Consider the following 21,723-nt stretch of genomic DNA (forward strand, 5'->3'; position numbering starts at 1 on the left):
AACAACACCTTTTCCCCCTCAGGAGACTGAAAATATTTGGCATAGGTCCCCAGATCCTCAAAAATCTCTACAGCTGCACCATTGAGAGCATCCTGACCGGTTGCATCACTGCCAGGTATGGGAACTGCTTGGCATCCTACCATAAGGCGCTACAGAGGGTAGTGCGTACGGCCCAGTACATCACTGGGGCCAAGCTTTGTGCCATCCAGGACCTATATACTAGGTGGTGTCAGAGGAAGGCCCAAAAAATTGTCAAATACTACAGCCACCCAAGTCATAGACTGTTCTCTCTGCTACCACACGGCAAGTGGTACTGGAGCACCAAGTCTAGATCCAAAAGGCTCCTTAACAGCCTCTACCCCCCAAGCCATAAGAATGCTGAACAATTAAACAAATGGCCACCAGGACTACTTACATTGTCCCCCCCTCGCCTAAATGTACAAATGACCTCGACTAATCTGTACCCCTTGCACATTGACTCGGTACAGGTAGCCCCTGTATATAGCCTCGTTATTGTTATTTTATTGTGTTACTTTTTTATTTATTTTTTACTTTCGTTTATTTCGTAAATATTTTATTTTCTCTATTTCTTGAACTGCATTGTTGATTAGGGGCTTGTATGTAAGTAAGCATTTCGCGGTTGTATTCGGCGCATGTGACAAATCAAAATTGATTTGAATTCCAACCCTTTAACTAGGTGTAGAAAGTGGGAATACCCTGCATTGATGGCTTTTTTTGTTACGGTAGTTCCCGCACTCGCGGAAACGTTTTGTTAAAATTCCAGAGGCCGTCCTTACCTGGAAAATGTGTATGGCCCAATGTGTGAAATAGACCAAGGAGTGTTTAGCCTGTTGTGGGCGTGTTTGGAGACAGACACTTGCCTTGAGTCGAGTGTCACCTGCAGTCGCCTGCCTACTACAGATCAACGGAGAGTGCAATTACCAGTAAAAATAGTTTCCAGTCGAGAGGAATCTCAGATGATAATTGAGCAGAAAACAAAAGCTTTTCCAAATTTCACCTTGGACTACTAACCAAACCTTATGGTGCTACTCTGACGAACTCTCGCACTGAAAATATATATTTACAATTTCTCACTTTTTTTTAAGCCAATTACTCCACCCAGGTGTTGTCAAATCACTTAACCAGAAGAGCAGGAAAAGATTGTCCCCGTGCGTAAACTCTGCGTCCGTGCACGACACTGATGGCGACCCCCAAGCGAGCCAGACGACGGAACAACCATTTTACACACTGCTACTACGAAGGATACCTGGAGAAGAGATTATTCAACGACACGGTATAAGGATTTTGTGATAGATACATTTCGTCTATGTTTGTTGTCAGTAGCGGTGTGTGGGTAAAATCACTGGAGTAATTGCGTTGTTTGCTCTATACCCTTTTAGTTCATACTCCGTGATATATAGGCAGGGCCGGATTTGGCACACTGTGACTAGCCTAATGATGAATATGAGGCCATAGGCTACTCACAGGGATGGTCGATGTGCTCGTCGTGATAATAGACTATCTCAAGATGAGCTACTTTGAAAAACAATGCTGCAGTTAGCTTCAAATTGGAGGTTGATGAAGATTGTTGTTTGTTTCTACAGGCAGATTAGTCTTCTCTTTTCAGCAGTTAGGCATGTGCTTGTCAACCTACATTTTTCAAAGTATTGTATTTTGAAATCTCCAAAAGACAAACTGACAGCTGCAACCAGCAATATAAATATATTCCACATATGGCAGGACTGGCATACTTTGCTAGTGTACGGATCATGACGCGCATGCTGCCCACACAGCGGTCTTTCTGACTGTAGGCATACCGGTAACTGCCAAAATAAAGGAAACACTTGAGTAAACAAGAATATAAAGTACATGTTATGGTGTGGGGTGCATTTTCCTGGCATGGTTTAGGTCCACTTGTAAGAATATTTGCAAAAGTGGATTGAAGCTGTTCTGGCAGCTTGTGGTGGCTTAACAGTACATGGCAAAGATGTTCAAACATTCATAGATGACCTGCAGGATCAAATAATAATAATCACTGTGGTGGTAGAGGGTGCAACAGGTCAGCACCTCAGGAGGAAATGTCATTTGGCTTTTCATAGAAGAGCATTCAGAGTTAGAGACAGCAGGTGCGGTAGATAGAGTTGAAAAACAGCAGGTCCGGGACAAGGTAGCACATCCGGTGAACAGGTCAGGGTTCCATAGCCGCAGGCAGGACAGTTGAAATTGGAGCAGCAGCATGACCAGGTGGACTGGGGACAGCAAGGAGTCATCAGGGCAGGTAGTCCTGAGCAATGGTCCCAGGTCTCAGGTCCTCTGGGAGGGGAGGGAGAGAGAGAGAATTAGAGGGAGCATACTTAAATTCACACAGGACAACGAACAAGACAGGAGAAATACTCCAGACATAAGACTGACCCTAGCCCCCCGACACAAACTATTGCAGCATAAATACTAGCGGCTGAGACAGGAGGGGTCGTGAGACACTGTGACCCCGTCTGACGATACCCCCGGACAGGGCCAACCAGGCAGGATATAACCCCACCAACTTTGCCAAAGCACAGTTCCCATACCAACTAGAGGGATATCTTCAAACCACCAATTTACTAGCCTGAGACAAGGCTGAGTATAGCCCACGAAGATCTCCCCCACGGCACAAACCCGAGAGGGACTCCAAACCCGGACAGGAACATCACATCAGTGGCTCAAGTGACGCACCCCTCCTAGGGACGGGATGGAAGAGCACAAGTAAGCTAGTGACTCAGCCCCTGTAATAGGGTGAGAGGCAGATAATCTAGGTGGAGGGAGGGGAAACGGCCAGGCAGAGACAACAAGGGTGGTTCGTTAATCCAGTGACTTTGCGTTCACCTTCACACCCCTGGGCCAGACTACAGTCGTGGCCAAAAGATTTGAGAATAACACAAATATTAATTTTCAAAAAGTTTGCTGCTTCAGTGTCTTTAGATATTTCTGTCAGATGTCACTATGGAATACTGACATATAATTACAAGCCTTTCATAAGTGTCAAAGGCTTTTATTGACAATTACATGAAGTTGATGCAGAGAGTCAATATTTGCAGTGTTGACCCTTCTTTTTCAAGACCTCTGCAATCCGCCCTGTCATGCTGTCAATTAACTTCTGGGCCACATCCTGACTGATGGCAGCCCATTCTTGCATAATCAATACTTGGAGTTTGTCAGAATTTGTGGGTTTTTGTTTGTCCACCCGCCTCTTGAGGATTACCCACACGTTCTCAATTGGATTAAGGTCTGGAGAGTTTCCTGGTCATGGACCCAAAATATCGATGTTTTGTTCCCGAGCCACTTAGTTATCACTTTTGCCTTATGGCAAGGTGCTCCATCATGCTGGAAAAGGCATTGTTCATCACCAAACTGTTCCTGGATGGTTGGGAGAAGTTGCTCTCAGAGGATGTGTTGGTACCATTCTTTATTCATGGCTGTGTTCTTAGGCAAAACTGTGACTCCCTTGGCTGAGAAGCAACCCCACACATGAATGGTCTCAGGATGCTTTACTGTTGGCATGACACAGGACTGATGGTAGCGCTCACCTTGTCTTTTTTTCGGATGCCCCAAACAATCGGAAAGGGGATTCATCAAAGAAAATGACTTTACCCCTGTCCTCAGCAGTCTAATCCCTGTACCTTTTGCAGAATATCAGTCTGTCCCTGATGTTTTTCCTTGAGAGAAGTGGCTTCTTTGCTGCCCTTCTTGACACCAGGCCATCCTCCAAAAGTATTTGCCTCACTGTATATGCAGATGCACTCACACCGGCCTGCTGCCATTCCTGAGCAAGCTCTGTACTGGTGGTGCCCCGATCCGCAGCTGAATCAACTTTAGGAGACGGTCCTGGCGCTTGCTGGACTTTCTTGGGCACCCTAAAGCATTCTTCACAACAATTGAACCACTCTCCCTGAAGTTCTTGATGATCTGATAAATGGATGATTTAGGTGCAATCTTACTTGCAGCAATATGCTTGCCTGTGAAGCCCTTTGTGCAAAGCAATGATGATGGCACATGTTGCCTTGCAAGTAACCATGGTTGACAGAGGAAGAACAATGATTCCAAGCACCACCCTCCTTTTGAAGCTTCCAGTCTGTTATTCAAACTCAATCAGCATGACAGAGTGATCTCCAGCCTTGTCTTCGTCAACACTCACACCTGCGTTAACAAGAGAATCAGTGACATGATGTCAGCTGGTCCTTTTGTGGCAGGGCTGAAATGCAGTGGATATGTTTTTTGGGGATTCAGTTAATTTGCATGGTAAAAAGGGACTTTGCAATTAATTGCAATTCATCTGATCACTCTTCATAACATTCTGGAGTATATGCAAATTGACACCATACAAACTGAGGCAGCAGACTCTGTAAAAATTAACATTCATGTCATTCTCAACTTTTGGCCCCGACTGTACACTCAATCATAGGAACTACCAAAGAGATGAGTCTTCAATAAAGACTTAAAGGTTGACCGAGTCTGTGGGCCCAGCCCCTGACTCACACATTTGAACAGTCCCATTTATTTATTATGCAGTTTATAATTTATTTTGTATAGGTAAGTTACCCACGTAGGCCACCTACCTCCTCTCCTCCCCATCTGATGATTAGCAGAGCGACATCAAGCTGTCTATACTCATTGAGAGCAGCTCCTGAGTCTTCATGTGGTTTGCGGTTGCAGTGAAAAAAATATTAAATATACACTGCTCAAAAAAATAAAGGGAACACTAAAATAACACATCCTAGATCTGAATGAATGACATTCTTTTTAAAATACTTTTTTCTTTACATAGTTGAATGTGCTGACAACAAAATCACACAAATGATCAATGGAAATCAAATTTATCAACCCATGGAGGTCTGGATTTGGAGTCACACTCAAAATGAAAGTGGAAAACTACACTACAGGCTGATCCAACGTTGATGTAATGTCCTTAAAACAAGTCAAAATGAGGCTCAGTAGTGTGTGTGGCCTCCACGTGCCTGTATGACCTCCCTACAACGCCTGGGCATGCTCCTGATGAGGTGGAGGATGGTCTCCTGAGGGATCTCCTCCCAGACCTGGACTAAAGCATCCGCCAACTCCTGGACAGTCTGTGGTGCAACGTGGCGTTGGTGGATGGAGCGAGACATGATGTCCCAGATGTGCTCAATTGGATTCAGGTCTGGGGAACGGGCGGGCCAATCCATAGCATCAATGCCTTCCTCTTGCAGGAACTGCTGACACACTCCAGGCCACATGAGGTCTAGCATTGTCTTGCATTAGGAGGAACCCAGGGCCAACCGCACCAGCATATGGTCTCACAAAGGGTCTGAGGATCTCATCTCCGTACCTAATGGCAGTCAGGCTACCTCTGGTGAGCACATGGAGGGCTGTGCGGCCCCCCAAAGAAATGCCACCCCACACCATGACTGACCCACCGCCAAACCGGTCATGCTGGAGGATGTTGCAGGCCGCGGAACGTTCTCCACGGCATCTCCAGACTGTCACGTCTGTCACATGTGCTCAATGTGAACCTGTTTTCATCTGTGAAGAGCACAGGGCGCCAGTGGCGAATTTGCCAATCTTGGTGTTCTCTGGCAAATGAAAAATGTCCTGCACGGTGTTGGACTGTAAGCACAACCCCCACCTGTGGACGTCGGGCCCTCATACCACCCTCATGGAGTCTGTTTCTGACCGTTTGAGCAAACATGCACATTTGTGGCCTGCTGGAGGTCATTTTGCAGGGCTCTGGCAGTGCTCCTCCTGCTCCTCCTTGCACAAAGGCGGAGGTAGCGGTCCTGCTGCTGGGTTGTGGAGGAGGCCGTAGGAGGGCAACGTCTCCTTATGTACTGGCCTGTCTCCTGGTAGCGCCTCCATGCTCTGGACACTACGCTGACAGACACAGCAAACCTTCTTGCCACAGCTCTCATTGATGTGCCATCCTGGATGAGCTGCACTACCTGAGCCACTTGTGTGGGATGTAGACTCCATCTCATGCTACCACCAGAGTGAAAGCACCTCCAGCATTCAAAAGTGACCTAAACATCAGCCAGAATGCATAGGAACTGAGAAGTGGTCTGTGCTCCCCACCTGCAGAACCACTCCTTTATTGGGGGTGTCTTGCTAATTGCCTATAATTTGCACCTGTTGTCTATTCCATTTGCACAACAGCATGTGAAATGTATTGTCAATCAGTGTTGCTTCCTAAGTGGACAGTTTGATTTCACAGAAGTGTGATTGACTTGGAGTTATATTGTGTTGTTTAAGTGTTCCCTTTATTTTTTTAGCAGTGTATATAAATAAGGCTTGACTATGCCGTTCGGCCATCGGTCATCCATATATTTATATGTACATATTCTTATTAATTCCTTTACATTCCTTTACACTTGTGTGTATTAGGTAGTTGTGAAATTGTTAGTTTTCTTGTTAGATATTACTGCATGGTCGGAACTAGAAGCACAAGCATTTCTCTACACTCGCATTAACATCTGCTAACCATGTGAATGTGACCAATAACATTTGATTTGATTTACACTACCATTCAAAAGCTTGGGGTCACATAGAAATGTCCTTGTTCTTGGAAGAAAAGCACATTTTTTGTCCATTTTAAAATAACACCAAATTGATCAGAAATACAGTGTAGACATTGTTAATGTTGTAAATTACTATTGTAGCTGGAAACAGGTAATTTTTTAAATGGAATATCTACATAGGCGTACAGAGGCCCATTATCAGCAACCATCACTCCTGTGTTCCAATGGCATGTTGTGTTTGCTAATCCAAGTTTATCATTTTAAAAGGCTAATTGATCATTAGAAAACCCTTTTGCAATTATGTTAGCACAGCTGAAAACTGTTGTCCTGATTTAAAGAAGCAATACAACTGGCCTTCTTTAGACTTGTTGAGTATCTGGAGCATCAGCATTTATGGGTTCGATTACAGGTTCAAAATGGCCAGAAACAAAGACTTTCTTCTGAAACACGTCAGTCTATTCTTGTTCTGAGAAATGAAGGCTATTCTATGCTAGAAAAAATAGCCAAGAAACTGAAGATCTCGTACAATGCTGTGTACGACTCCCTTCACAAAACAGCGCAAACTGGCCATAACCACAATAAGAAGAGTGGGTGGCCCCGGTGCACAACTGAGCAAGAGGACAAGTAAATCAGTGTCTAGTTTGAGAAACAGACACCTCACAAGTCCTCAACTGGCAGCTTCATGAAATAGTACCCGCAAAACACCAGTCTCAACATTAACAGTGAAGAGGCAACTCCGGGATGCTGGCCTTCTAGGCAGAGTTGCAAAGAAAAGCCATATCTCTGTCCAATGTCTGTTATTTTGCCCACCTTAATCTTTTCTTGTTATTGGCCAGTCTGAAATATGGCTGTTTCTTTGCAACTCTGCCTAGAAGGCCAGCATCCCGGAGTCGCCTCTTTGAGACTGGACAGACCATTTTTACGCGCTTCAGCACTCGGCGGTCCCGTTCTATGAGCTTGTGTGGCCTACCACTTCGCGGTTGTTGCCCCTAGATATTTCCACTTCATAATAACAGCACTTACAGTTGACCGGGGCAGCTCTAGCAGGGCAGAGATTTGACGACCTGACTTGTTGGAAAGGTGGCATCCTATGACGGTACCATGTTGAAAGTCACTGAGCTTTTCAGTGAGGCCATTCTACTGACAATGTTTGTCTATGGAGATTGCATAGCTGTGTGCTCAATTTTATACACCTGTCTGCAACAGGTGTGGCTAAAATAGCCAATTTCACTAATTTGAAGGCGTGTCCACATACTTTTGTATATATATATATTTTAATTGAAAAAAAACTGAATCAAATCTAATTTTATTTGTCACATGCGCCGAATATAACCGGTGTAGACCTTTCCGTGACATGCTTACTTACAAAGCCCTTAACAAACAATGTAGTTTTAAGAAAATAAATGTGAGAAAATATTTACAAAATAAATTTAATAAATATATTTAAAAAAGTAACACAATAACAATAACGAGGCTATGTACAGTGGGTACCTGTACCGAGTCAATGTGCGGGGGCACAGGTTAGTCATTTATATACTGCTGCTCTACTAATAATCAGATGGGGGGAGGAGAGGAGGTAGGGGGCCCACATGGGGAACTGGGGGGCCTGTCTTGATTGGGTAACTTATAAATATTAGCATAATAAATAAATGTGACTGGTCAATTGTGTGAGTTGGGCTGGGGTCCAAGAGGCAAAAAACATACAAATACCAACCACAGGAGCCCGCTCTCAATGTTCACAATACAGCAGAGAGCATAATTTAGCCACAGAGGATAAATAGTTTATAAAAAATAACTGTGGATTAAGTTTTATCACAAGCACATAGAAGTATCTGCCAAAATAGTAATGTCTTAAAAAGGTGTTGGGCCACAAGCTGCCAGAACAGCTTCAATGCGCCTTGGGATAGATTCTACAAGTGGACCTAAACCATGCCACACCATAACATATACTTTGGATTTAGTTTTTTCAACAGAAAAAGTTAAAAACCACCGGAGAACATCTTTACGATAAGACCAGGCTGTTGTGACAGATTAGATCTAGATATTGACCAACCTTTGTCAACTCATGTCTGCAAAGAGAAGAATAGTGTTGAGGCTCTGCTCTGGGTCATTGGCATCGCGTGATAGTATACGGTTGTTTTATCAACAGAAGAAGCTGAAAGACAAATATGTTATTTACCACCGTTTCATTTACACTTCACCAAATCTTTCCCAGTTTGTACTTTTTAGTTGCAGGATAAAACTGTCACAAAGGTAGGCTTGATGGGAACTAGGCTTTTTTTAAATGTTTAATTTTACCTTTATTTAACTAGGCAAGTTAAGGTCAGTTAAGAACAAATTCTTATTTTCAATGACTGCCTAGAAACGGTGGGTTAACTGCCTGTTCAGGGGCAGAAAGACAGATTTGTACCTTGTCTGCTCGGGGGTTTGAACTTTCAACCTTCCGGTTACTAGTCCACTGCTTTAACCACTAGGCTACCCTGCCGCCCCAAACTGACTGACATGAGTCAGTCAATTCAACAGGATTTGCATAAATTACACTGGGTGATCAATTCTCAAAAAAAATTGAATGTGTCACTTTGTGCTGAAAGCCACCTGCCTTCCTCCATTACATTTACATTCGAGCCATATAGCGTACGCTCTTATCCAGAGCGACTTCCAATTAGTGCATTCATCCTAATATAGTTAGGTGAGATGACCACACATCACAGTTGTAGCAAGTACATTTCCCCTCAAAGTAGTTATCAGCAAAGTCAGTGCTAGTAGGAAAAATCAAGTGCATATTTAATTTTAATTGTGTCAAGAGAGTATAGACTGATGGCTCAAATGATGCACATTTTCCTTACTGAGAAACATACTGTGATTTCCGTAACTGATTGGAACTAGCAAACCAGTTCAGTCAGCTCCAATGATTACTGTCAACACTCTTTATAATGTCAGTAGTCCAGCTGTTACACAACGGTATGACATGAACTATGGATAATGAGTTAAAGGTTATCTGAATCAGAAATTCTTGTCAATTGTCATTGTCTTGGGTATCTTTCACCATTTCTTTGCCAACAAGTCTTAAATCTGTCTGTCTGTCCAGGCATCTCGGAGACTATGGACATGCTTGTGTGGGAACACTCTTTTCTTCTTCAACAACACTAAAGACAACGATGTGAGTTACCTGAATGTAATGGGCAAGAGAAGGGGGGCTATGATGGGACAGTGGTACATTAAATAGAGAAAAGAACAGTGGTGAATGTAATGCAGTTGGGGACAATCCAATATTTCACCTACTTGTGTGTGTGTTTTTAATAGTATGTTGAGAAACTGGATCTCAGTAGCGTCATGTCCTTGACAGATGACTGCAGTGGAGATAGAAACCTGGAGGCAGCAGGATTCCTCCTGTACATGAAGGACGAAGAGATCCAAATCACTGTAAGGACATAGGGGACTGTTTTCATCGTCTTTATGCAACATTATTGTGTTTAATGGTTTCACTCCCTCCCTCCCTCTCTCTACAGGCCCCAAGTCTAGAGGCTCGAGAACTATGGAAAGGTTTCATCTATTGTGTAGTTGAGGTTAGTGAATCAGGATACAGTTCATTCACAACCATACCGCATATTTTCAGTATGATTGTTTTTTCTGCTAATACCTGGTCAGTAAACTGAGAATAATACCTTTATCTCTGCTCTGATTGCCCTGGTGAACAACAAACAATGATATCAAAAGCGAATTATGCTATCACAAAGGGACTTTTCCTTTTCCTGGCAGTGATTACGATAATACTTTTTTAAGCGTGACCTCTCTCTCTCCTTCCTCCTTCTCTCTCTTTCTCTTCCTCCTCTCGCTCTTTCTCCTTCCTCATCGCTCTCTCTTTTTCATCCTCTCTTTCCTCTTCTCTTTCCTCTTTCCTCTTCTCTTTCCTCTTTCCTCTTCTCTTTCCTCATCTCTCCTTCCTCATCTCTCCTTCCTCATCTCTCCTTCCTCCTCTTTTCTCCTTCCTCCTCGCGCTCTCTCTTTCCTCCTCGCGCTCTCTCTTTCCTCCTCGCGCTCTCTCTTTCCTCTTCTCGCTCTCTCCTTCCTCTTCTCGCTCTCTCCTTCCTCCTCGCGCTCTCTCTTTCCTCCTCGCGCTCTCTCTTTCCTCCTCGCGCTCTCTCTTTCCTCCTCGCTCTCTCTTTCCTCTTCTCGCTCTCTCCTTCCTCTTCTCGCTCTCTCCTTCCTCCTCGCGCTCTCTCCTCCTCTCGCTCTCTCTCCTCCTCTCGCTCTCTTTCCTCTCGCTCTCTTTCCTCCTCTCGCTCTCTTTCCTCCTCTCGCTCTCTTTCCTCCTCTCGCTCTCTCTCCTCCTCGCGCTCTCTCTTTCCTCCTCGCGCTCTCTCTTTCCTCCTCTCTCTCCTTCTTTATCCTTCCTCTTCTCGTTCTCCTTCCTCTCTTTCTCCTTCTCTGTCCTTCCTCATATCTCTGCACTTCCTCATATCTCTGCACTTCCTCATATCTCTGCACTTCCTCATCGCTCTCTCCTTCCTCCTCTCGCTCTCTCTTTCCTCCTCTCGCTCTCTCCTTCCTCTTCTCGCTCTCTCCTTCCTCTTCTCGCTCTCTCCTTCCTCCTCTCGCTCTCTCCTTCCTCCTCTCGCTCTCTCTCCTCCTCTCGCTCTCTTTCCTCCTCTCGCTCTCTCTTTCCTCCTCTCGCTCTCTCTCCTCCTCTCGCTCTCTCTCCTCCTCTCGCTCTCTCTCCTCCTCTCGCTCTCTCTCCTCCTCTCGCTCTCTCTCCTCCTCTCGCTCTCTCTCCTCCTCTCGCTCTCTCTCCTCCTCTCGCTCTCTCTCCTCCTCGCGCTCTCTTTCCTCCTCGCGCTCTCTCTTTCCTCCTCGCGCTCTCTCTTTCCTCCTCGCGCTCTCTCTTTCCTCCTCGCGCTCTCTCTTTCCTCCTCGCGCTCTCTCTTTCCTCCTCGCGCTCTCTCTTTCCTCCTCGCGCTCTCTCTTTCCTCCTCGCGCTCTCTCTTTCCTCCCCGCGCTCTCTCTTTCCTCCTCGCGCTCTCTCTTTCCTCCCCGCGCTCCTTCTTTGTCCTTCCTCTTCTCTTTCTCCTTCCTCTCTTTCTCCTTCTCTGTCCTTCCTCATATCTCTGCACTTCCTCATATCTCTGCACTTCCTCATATCTCTGCACTTCCTCATATCTCTGCACTTCCTCATATCTCTGCACTTCCTCATATCTCTGCGCTTCCTCATCGCTCTCTCCTTCCTCCTCTCGCTCTCTCTTTCCTCCTCTCGCTCTCTCTTTCCTCCTCTCGCTCTCTCTTTCCTCCTCTCGCTCTCTCCTTCCTCCTCTCGCTCTCTCCTTCCTCTTCTCGCTCTCTCCTTCCTCTTCTCGCTCTCTCCTTCCTCTTCTCGCTCTCTCCTTCCTCTTCTCGCTCTCTCTCCTCCTCTCGCTCTCTCTCCTCCTCTCGCTCTCTCTCCTCCTCTCGCTCTCTCTCCTCCTCTCGCTCTCTCTCCTCCTCTCGCTCTCTCTTTCCTCCTCGCGCTCTCTCTTTCCTCCTCGCGCTCTCCTCTTTCCTCCTCGCTCTCTCTTTTCCTCCTCGCGCTCTTTCCTCTCTTTCCTCCTCCTCTCTCTCTCTTTCCTCCTCGCGCTCTCTCTTTCCTCCCCGCGCTCTCTCTTTCCTCCCCGCGCTCCTTCTTTGTCCTTCCTCTTCTCTTTCTCCTTCCTCTCTTTCTCCTTCTCTGTCCTTCCTCATATCTCTCTCTTTCCTCCTCTCGCTCTCTCCTTCCTCCTCGCTCTCTCCTTCTTTATCCTTCCTCTTCTCTTTCTCCTTCCTCTCTTTCTCCTTCTCTGTCCTTCCTCATATCTCTGCACTTCCTCATCGCTCTCTCTTTCCTCCTCGCGCTCTCTCTTTCCTCCTCGCGCTCTCTCTTTCCTCCTCGCGCTCTCTCTTTCCTCCTCGCGCTCTCTCTTTCCTCCTCGCGCTCTCTCTTTCCTCCCCGCGCTCCTTCTTTGTCCTTCCTCTTCTCTTTCTCCTTCCTCTCTTTCTCCTTCTCTGTCCTTCCTCATATCTCTGCACTTCCTCATATCTCTGCACTTCCTCATATCTCTGCACTTCCTCATATCTCTGCACTTCCTCATATCTCTGCACTTCCTCATATCTCTGCACTTCCTCATCGCTCTCTCCTTCCTCTTCTCGCTCTCTCCTTCCTCTTCTCGCTCTCTCCTTCCTCCTCTCTCTCCTCCTTCCTCCTCTCGCTCTCTCCTTCCTCCTCTCGCTCTCTCTCCCTCCTCTCGCTCTCTCTCCTCCTCTCGCTCTCTCTCCTCCTCTCGCTCTCTCTCCTCCTCCGCTCTCTTTCCTCCTCGCGCTCTCTCTCCTCCTCGCTCTCTCTTTCCTCCTCGCGCTCTCTCTTTCCTCCTCATATTCTCTCTTTCCTCCTCGCGCTCTCTTTCCTCCTCGCGCTCTCTCTTTCCTCCTCGCTCTCTCTTTCCTCCTCGCGCTCTCTCTTTCCTCCTCGCGCTCTCTCTTTCTCCTCGCTCTCTCTTTTCCTCTCGCGCTCTCTCTCCTCCTCCCGCTCTCTCTCTCCTCCTCCCGCTCTCTCTCCTCCTTCCTCTCTCTTTCCTCCTTCCTCGCTCTCTCCTTCCTCCTCGCTCTCTCCTTCCTCCTCGCTCTCTCCTTCCTTCTCTCGCTCTTTCCTCCCTGCTCTCTCTATCCTCCCTGCTCTCTTTCCTCCTCTATCTCCTCTCTCCTTACTCATCTCTTTTTCCTTCCTCCTCTCTCCTTCCTCCTCTCTCTCCTTCCTCCTCTCTCCTCTCTCTCCTTCCTCCTCTCTCTCCTTCCTCCTCTCTCTCCTCTCTCTCCTTCCTCCTCTCTCTCCTCTCTCTCCTTCCTCCTCTCTCTCCTTCCTCCTCTCTCTCCTTCCTCCTCTCTCTCCTTCCTCCTCTCTCTCCTCTCTCTCCTTCCTCCTCTCTCTCTCCTTCCTCCTCTCTCTCTCCTTCCTCCTCTCTCTCGCCTTCCTCCTCTCTCTCGCCTTCCTCCTCTCTCTCGCCTTCCTCCTCTCTCTCGCCTTCCTCCTCTCTCTCGCCTTCCTCCTCTCTCTCGCCTTCCACCTCTCTCGCCTTCCTCCTCTCTCGCCTTCCACCTCTCTCTCGCCTTCCACCTCTCTCTCGCCTTCCACCTCTCTCTCGCCTTCCACCTCTCTCTCGCCTTCCTCCTCTCTCGCCTTCCTCCTCTCTCTCTCCTTCCACCTCTCTCTCTCCTTCCACCTCTCTCTCTTTCCTCCTCTATCTCCTCTCTCCTTACTCATCTCTTTTTCCTTCCTCCTCTCTCCTTCCTCCTCTCTCCTCTCTCTCCTCTCTCTCCTTCCTCCTCTCTCTCCTCTCTCTCCTTCCTCCTCTCTCTCCTTCCTCCTCTCTCTCCTTCCTCCTCTCTCTCGCCTTCCTCCTCTCTCTCGCCTTCCTCCTCTCTCTCGCCTTCCTTCTCTCTCGCCCTTCCTCCTCCTCCGCCTCCTCCTCTCTCGCCTTCCTCCTCTCTCTCCTTCCTCCTCTCTCTCGCCTTCCACCTCTCTCTCGCCTTCCTCCTCTCTCTCCTTCCACCTCTCTCTCTCTCCTTCCACCTCTCTCTCTCTCTCCTTCCACCTCTCTCTCTCTCCTTCCACCTCTCTCCTTCCTCCTCTCTCTCCTTCCTCCTCTCTCTCTTTCCTCCTTCCTCGCTCTCTCCTTCCTCCTCACTCTCTCCTTCCTCCTCGCTCTCTCCTTCCTCCTCTCGCTCTTTCCTCCCTGCTCTCTCTATCCTCCCTGCTCTCTTTCCTCCTCTATCTCCTCTCTCCTTCCTCCTCTCTCTCCTTCCTCCTCTCTCCTCTCTCTCCTTCCTCCTCTCTCTCCTTCCTCCTCTCTCTCCTTCCTCCTCTCTCTCCTTCCTCCTCTCTCTCCTCTCTCTCCTTCCTCCCTCCTCTCTCTCCTTCCTCCTCTCTCTCTCCTTCCTCCTCTCTCTCGCCTTCCTCCTCTCTCTCTCCTTCCTCCTCTCTCTCCTTCCTCCTCTCTCTCTCTCTCTCTCCCTTCCACCTCTCTCCTTCCTCCTCTCTCTCTCTCTCTCTCTCTCTCTCTCTCTCTCTCCTTCCTCCTCTCTCTCTCTCTCTCTCTCTCCTTCCTCCTCTCTCTCTCTCTCTCTCTCCTTCCTCCTCTCTCTTCCTCTTAGTTCTTTTTATCTCTCTGTATTCACAGACAGTATAATGTCAGTATTTATTGGCTTTGTATAATTATATATGTGGGCAATTTGATAGGATTATACAACGTAGCTCATCCAATATTGTCTCAGAAATGCTGTGTTTCATGGTTTTTGGTCTAAATTACAGTATTAAACAGTCCCTGTGTGTCTCTCCCTCCAGCTGTCAGTACCCAGCTCACTCAACCTGCTTCCTGGCCAGATCCACATGATGAGGGAGACAGTGGAGACAGAGCGGGAGAGACGGAACAACCTGTCCCTTGCTGCAGCATCCAGCTCCAACCTCAGTCTCGTTGAGGACATGCCTGCGTAAGCATACACTAAACTCATGGATTTTGCCTAACTCTGTATAGGCTTTGATTTCCTCTGTTCAGGTGTGTTATATGTGGATGGTCTGTGTGCAGGTGTTACCAGCCAGTGTCTCGTATCGAGGCAGAGATTATGTTGGAGAGACACTCTGACCGTGGGAACCTGCTCCTGCGGCCCAGCAGGGACGGAGTCTCATTGGCTGTCACCACTCGACAGGACCTCAATGGGTATGCGCCCCCCTTTCCCTCAATTCCCGACAATGATATCTGCAGTGCAGTCAAAGAAAATGCATGTCACATGATCATTTGATTAATAGTCCATGATAGGCCACACATGCTGAATCACGTGAAGAGAAGTGCATACTTATTTGTTGATGTGACAGATTCCAGTAGATAGATTGATTATTACTCATAATTCATTAATGTGCCACTCCTTGATAACGTATCTCTCTTCGGTCAGGTCTGTATTCAGACACTATCGCGTGGATAGGAAACATGACGGAGGATACACATTCGATGTAGAGACTCCAGTGAGTATTTCAAAGGGATTCCTGCTTCCTCCTTCCTGAATACACATGCTTGTCAACTGCCACACACAATACTTTAATGCAAAATATTACATTTAAAGAAAGTTATTTTCTTTATGGCAAATAACAATGTTGCACTTTTCCTCAATCTAAACTTATGAAAGTGAATTCTCGTTATGACCCTAGAGAGGCATTGAACCTCAGGTTAACCCAAAAGGAGGGCGGGGTAAGGGAGACTGATGAAATATTCCACAGGTACTCACAGGACAATAAACCATAACAGATGGTCTTTGCCTGCCCCTGTTTTCTCCTGATTTACAGACAACTCAATCAGTATGATAATACATCTTACCTTTATTGGTCCTTCCTGAAGTGATGAGCGTGACAAGGCCTGAGTTCCGCTGTAGGCGATCTCTGAGATTTTAACTCTGATTGATTGCTGGAACAGTGTGTACTAAATGTTTCTCTAAATGAGTCATGTTGACTCGGTGTGTTTTCAGGCATAGGCTGCACTCACACAGGCAGACTGATTCTGATACCGGACAATTCTGATCTTTTTTCTACTAATTGGTCTTTTGACTAATCACATCAGATCTTTTCACAGCAGATCTTTTTCAGAACTGATCTTATTGGTCAAAATACCAATTAGTGAAAACAAAGATCCGATTTGAGCTGCCTGTCTGAATGCAGCCATATTGACAGGCTGTTTTCAGCTCTGGTGTATGCAGTTTGTTAATGATATGGGTTCTGCCTGTAGATCCCCTGTTTGTTAATGATATGGGTTCTGCCTGTAGATCCCCTGTTTGTTAATGATATGGGTTCTGCCTGTAGATCCCCTGTTTGTTAATGATATGGGTTCTGCCTGTAGATCCCCTGTTTGTTAATGATATGGGTTCTGCCTGTAGATCCCCTGTTTGTTAATGATATGGGTTCTGCCTGTAGATCCCCTGTTTGTTAATGATATGGGTTCTGCCTGTAGATCCCCTGTTTGTTAATGATATGGGTTCTGCCTGTAGATCCCCTGTTTGTTAATGATATGGGTTCTGCCTGTAGATCCCCTGTTTGTTAATGATATGGGTTCTGCCTGTAGATCCCCTGTTTGTTAATGATATGGGTTCTGCCTGTAGATCCCCTGTTTGTTAATGATATGGGTTCTGCCTGTAGATCCCCTGTTTGTTAATGATATGGGTTCTGCCTGTAGATCCCCTGTTTGTTAATGATATGGGTTCTGCCTGTAGATCCCTGTTTGTTAATGATATGGGTTCTGCCTGATCCCCTTTGTTAATGATATCTGCCTGTAGATCCCCTGTTTGTTAATGATATGGGTTCTGCCTGTAGATCCCCTGTTTGTTAATGATATGGGTTCTGCCTGTAGATCCCCTGTTTGTTAATGATATGGGTTCTGCCTGTAGATCCCCTGTTTGTTAATGATATGGGTTCTGCCTGTAGATCCCCTGTTTGTTAATGATATGGGTTCTGCCTGTAGATCCCCTGTTTGTTAATGATATGGGTTCTGCCTGTAGATCCCCTGTTTGTTAATGATATGGGTTCTGCCTGTAGATCCCCTGTTTGTTAATGATATGGGTTCTGCCTGTAGATCCCCTGTTTGTTAATGATATGGGTTCTGCCTGTAGATCCCCTGTTTGTTAATGATATGGGTTCTGCCTGTAGATCCCCTGTTTGTTAATGATATGGGTTCTGCCTGTAGATCCCCTGTGCCACACTGCATGGTGTCATCGACTGTCTTGTGGAGAAGACTAATGGAGCTCTGGCACCCTTCATTATGGAGGGACCCTACGAAGAGAGCATCAGTAAGAAAGAGCACACACACCCCATTTACTACAATTTATTCTCTCGCTCTCTCTCTCTCTCTAATTCTCAGTTTTTCCCTGGGTTTCTGTTAATTGTCCATCTTAAGTTAAATATGGCTCTGGCTTATCAGTCGTGTTGGTCATAACATTAATACCTGCTGTCTATGCAGCGTTTGTTCAGGCAAATGAGGAGAGTGGAGAGAAGAGTCTGCAGTGCGCCCCCAGTACTCCCATGCCCCCTGTGCCGGTTCCTGCCCTCCCTCCCAAACCAGGTATACAGACCTCCCTTACTGGGACCTCCTTAACCCTGTTAACAATCACACACACCTTTACAATGGCACCATGTTGGCTTTACATCAAGAGTATCCTCTCTAACCAACTTTACAACTATAGCTCTCATTAAAATAAGGAATTGGCCGCTAACACACATTTTTGGACAGGTAGACAAGACCGGTAGTTAATTTGCGTGGTGTTAGACTATATGATGTAAGACCATGGGAAAGGATCTGATCCTAGATCTACTTGGCAACTTCTTTCTCAAGCTTCAAATGATCAATGTTTTGCCTTAGTAATGACCAGATTCAATGAGTTGTAATGGGAAGAGGACATAAAAGGAATATTGTGTTTTAATCCCAGGTCCAAGAGAGCGTGTGCCAACTCCAGAGTCTGAGTCAGATAGAGGGGAGATCCTTTACCTCAATGACACCCGTGAGTACTATCATTCCTCTGTCCTCCCTGCGCTCCATCTTCCAACACACTTCAGGTATGACTTCATTCCTCACCCTCTCTTGCTATTCCTGTTTGTGTGCTTTTCTAGAGCAAGAAAAGGAAGAAGGCACTGCAGTGCAGGCTGCTCACCCCCTTCAGCCTCCTCCCACACCTTTTCGTCTGCCAAGTGAGTCCCACTATCTTAAGACTACTGGTACTTTAGGAGAGATTGGGGTGAGTTGAGCCAAAGGGTGAGTTGAGACCCCTTTTTTTCTTGGAAACCATGCATTTTATAATTTAACCAAATATTTAGGGAAAAGTCATCATTTCATGGAGTCTGAAGGAAGAAACCACATGGAAAATGTGGGAAGCAAGTTAGATCCAATAAACTGATTTTCACAAATTTTCACAAAGATTTTTTGATGCTTGTATCAAAACAAAAGTATATCATTTTAAGATTGTTCTGTACTTTATATTGGGTTTCTATAACCTACAATATGAGGTCCTAAACCTAGCATTAAAGTGCATCCTTGTAGCTGTGTGGGCTAATATATTCCAAATATTCGCCATGGGGGGGAGTTGAGGAATTGGAATGTCGAGCAAATTGAAGTGTCAAACCGATTTTCTACAATGCGATTTTCTGGATTTTTGTTTTAGATTCCGTCTCTCACAGTTGAAGTGTACCTATGATAAAAAAAAATACAGACCTCTACATGCTTTGTAAGTAGGAAACACTGCCGATTTTGCAGGTTATCAAATACTTGTTCTCTCCACTGTATGTAGGTACCCTATGGATGCAAAAATATGTGGACACCCTTTCAAATTAGTGAATTTGGCTATTTCAGCCACACCCGTTGCTGACAGGTGTATAAAATTGAGCACACAGCCATGCACTCTCCATAGACAAACATTGGCAGTAGAATGGCTTTCAACATGGCACCGTCATAGGATGCCAGCTTTCCAACAAGTCAGTTTGTCAAATTTCTGCCCTGCAAGAGCTGCCCTGGTTTACTGTAAGTGCTGTTATTGTGAAGTGGAAACGTCTTGGAGTAACAATGGCTCAGCCACAAAGTGGTAGGCCACACAAGCTCACAGAATGTGACTGCCAGGTGCTGAAGCACGTAACGCGTAAAAATGGTCTGTTCTCGGTTGCAACACTCACTACCAAGTTCCAAACTGCCTCTGGAAGCAACGTCAGCACAATAACTGTTCGTCGGGAGTTTCATGAAATGGGTTTCCATGGCCGAGCAGCCGCACACAAGCCTAAGATCCCCATACACCATGCCAAGCGTCGGCTGGACTGGTGCAAAGCTCATTTCCACTGGAGCAGTGGAAATACGTTCTCTGGAGTGATGAATCCCGCTTCACCATCTGGCAGTCCAGCGGATGAATCTGGGTTTTGGTCATGTAATGTATCTTTGTTAGAAAGAATACTATATTTCCCTTGTCGTAGGGATGCTGAATCATGTAGATAATGTCTCCACTCTCCCCGACTACTCTAACAACCTCGGTCAATAACAAACTGAAAGGCATTTCATGAACTATTGGAGTAACAATGACTCAGCCACTTACAGCTGAGCTTACGGTTAGTCGACCTTCATCAGAGCATATCTCCACAAACAATAGTGGAACAGATAAAGCCATACAGCGAGCCAGAGGTAATTGCAAACACCTGATGTAATCTAAAGTACCCAAAAGGGCCACTAGATGTAATATCAGATAGAAATACAGGATAGAACAGAACGTTATAGATGTATTTCTACTAGAACAAACCACATGTACACAGGGAATGTGGTGTTAGCATAAGGAACCTATACTCTCAAGGAGAGGGCAATAAAGCTGCTGAAAAACAGCAAAAGAAAGAGGAGGAAAACATATAAAAGGGAAAGGGGGACACCTAGTCAGTTGTACAACTGAAATGTGTCTTCTGCATTTAACCCAACCCCCCTGGATCAGGGGGGGGCGGGGGGGGCTGCCATAATCGACCTCCACGTCATCGGGAACAGTGGGTTAACTGCCTTGCTCAGGGGCAGGCACGACAGATTTTTACCTTGTCAGCTCAGGGATTCGATCCAGCAACCTTTCGGTACAACACTATATACAATGTTTGTGCACAATTTTGACTTAAAATATCAAAGGGACGTGAAAGGGACTGGTTTTGTGGAACCACCCGTATTACGGCACTTTGTTTCATTGTTTTTTGTTTCTTTTTTGGGTAGCTGCTTGTGTGACACCTAAATCTTCCCTTTTGGAATTGATCAATCAATGAAAACATTCTCCCTTGTGTTGTAGAAGCTGAGAGGAAGACCCTGAAGCCACCACTGATGCCCCCTGTTCCGACACCTCGTACCTCCCCCAGCACCTCTACAGATACCCCTGACGCCAGGTTGAGACGCCTCGCTGTAAATTCTGTCCCACTAGACGTTGTGGCTCAGAGTAGGTCAACCGTTTTGGTTCTGTCTTTTCATTTAGAAGAGTTCCAACCATCTACAATATGATTATAAGAAGTAATTGCTCAGGGAACTTAAACCCCTAAATGCTGGTTTCTTGACTCTCGTGTCTTCCTTTCAGCCATATCTGCGGAGCTGAAACTGAAGTTGGAGAAGAGGTTGGCGCAGCAACAGTGACTTCTCCTGGCAGCTATTCCATCTGCAGGTGAAAAAACCAACAAATTGGGAACACTCCCTCAACTCCCTACTATTGCCCTAAAGCTTGATTAAAATTGGCCCGACTAGGGCCAGTTAAGTGCTGTCGCTTGTGTAAATTACAGTTCAAAGAATGTCTGATGAATGCCGTTGGGTCAAATTCTCCCAGAGAATCTGTCTGTAGTCCCATTTATACCTGGTGCTAACACGCACCCTTTGTCCTGGTCTTGCCCACATTTTTAGACTGGTGTAGATGATTAAAAGACACATTGTAGTCAGGCATGCATTGTCTTGATATCAATCAAGTGTAAACAGATCTGGATGATCAAACAATTGAAATAATCATTATACCATCCTCTAGTGTTGTTGACAGTTAGAACCTTTGTCTTAAAATAAATACCTGTCAAATAATTTGCATACAGGGAATCTGGTCACATTTAAGACCATGTGTAAACACGACAAACCTTGATCAGATAGTGATTGGATCATATTGATCAGATCATGAAACTCACATGTTAGCACAACGTGTAAACAAAGCTAATGTCTCTAATAGACAGACCGACATGGGCTGTGTTTCCCTCCACCTGGCTGCCTCCTACCCTGGGCTGCGTGCCTGGGTCTCTCCCGAGCTCGCTGTCAGCTCAGACTCTCAGAAGATGAATGCCTTATCGATTCCTCCTTCCTGGATCGTTTCATCCAAACCACACACTAGCAAATTAAGACTGTAAATCGGCATGTAAATGTCACATTATTCACACCATGTATTTTTCTCTATAATCCAATAGGCCGACAGTATCAAATATTTGTCTATACCGGTCAGTGTTGTTTGGCTCTTAAGTTTTGTCTTCTGATATAACACTACAATCTTTACTGGGAGCATTATGTCTCTCTGTTCTATGTCAGAAATGTAATGAAGCCAATGTGTCCTGATTGAAATAAAACAAATGACAGGGATTATATCCTGTCTATATTCTTGTGAGAACAAAATGTAGTAGTCTTTACTCCTGAAATGTACACAA

The 21,723-nt window shown here is 45.9% G+C and overlaps 1 protein-coding gene across 3 annotated transcripts; it reads left to right on the top strand.

Annotated features, from left to right (window-relative positions):
* The first annotated feature begins 826 nt into the window (after nt 1-826).
* On the top strand, nt 827-21,661 carry LOC118371580 (signal-transducing adaptor protein 2-like). 3 transcript variants are annotated; one of them, XM_052480487.1, is made up of 14 exons: nt 827-1,294; nt 9,613-9,684; nt 9,828-9,947; nt 10,034-10,090; nt 14,869-15,014; nt 15,110-15,241; nt 15,474-15,543; nt 17,249-17,351; nt 17,522-17,623; nt 17,988-18,059; nt 18,169-18,246; nt 20,352-20,495; nt 20,631-20,714; nt 21,258-21,661. In XM_052480487.1, the coding sequence occupies exons 1-13, from the start codon at nt 1,202-1,204 to the stop codon at nt 20,684-20,686; spliced, it is 1,245 nt and encodes a 414-aa protein (XP_052336447.1). In that variant the 5' UTR covers nt 827-1,201; the 3' UTR covers nt 20,687-20,714; nt 21,258-21,661. The 3 variants fall into 3 exon arrangements, with proteins under 3 accessions (XP_052336447.1, XP_052336446.1, XP_052336448.1); XM_052480486.1 differs by having other exon boundaries at nt 828-1,294; nt 20,631-21,661; XM_052480488.1 differs by lacking the exon at nt 827-1,294 and having other exon boundaries at nt 9,607-9,684; nt 9,871-9,947; nt 20,631-21,661.
* Nucleotides 21,662-21,723: the final 62 nt, after the last annotated feature.

The sequence above is a fragment of the Oncorhynchus keta genome, chromosome 26 (assembly GCF_023373465.1).
Source record: "Oncorhynchus keta strain PuntledgeMale-10-30-2019 chromosome 26, Oket_V2, whole genome shotgun sequence".
Lineage (NCBI taxonomy): Eukaryota > Metazoa > Chordata > Actinopteri > Salmoniformes > Salmonidae > Oncorhynchus > Oncorhynchus keta.

Bases quoted from the DNA above. Each gene is read 5' to 3' on its own strand.
- LOC118371580 (XM_052480487.1), top strand. From the start codon at position 1,202: ATGGCGACCCCCAAGCGAGCCAGACGACGGAACAACCATTTTACACAC. The intron at 15,015-15,109 runs GTAAGCATACAC...GTCTGTGTGCAG, and splicing joins CTCGTTGAGGACATGCCTGC to GTGTTACCAGCCAGTGTCTC. The intron at 18,247-20,351 runs GTGAGTCCCACT...CTTGTGTTGTAG, and splicing joins CACACCTTTTCGTCTGCCAA to AAGCTGAGAGGAAGACCCTG.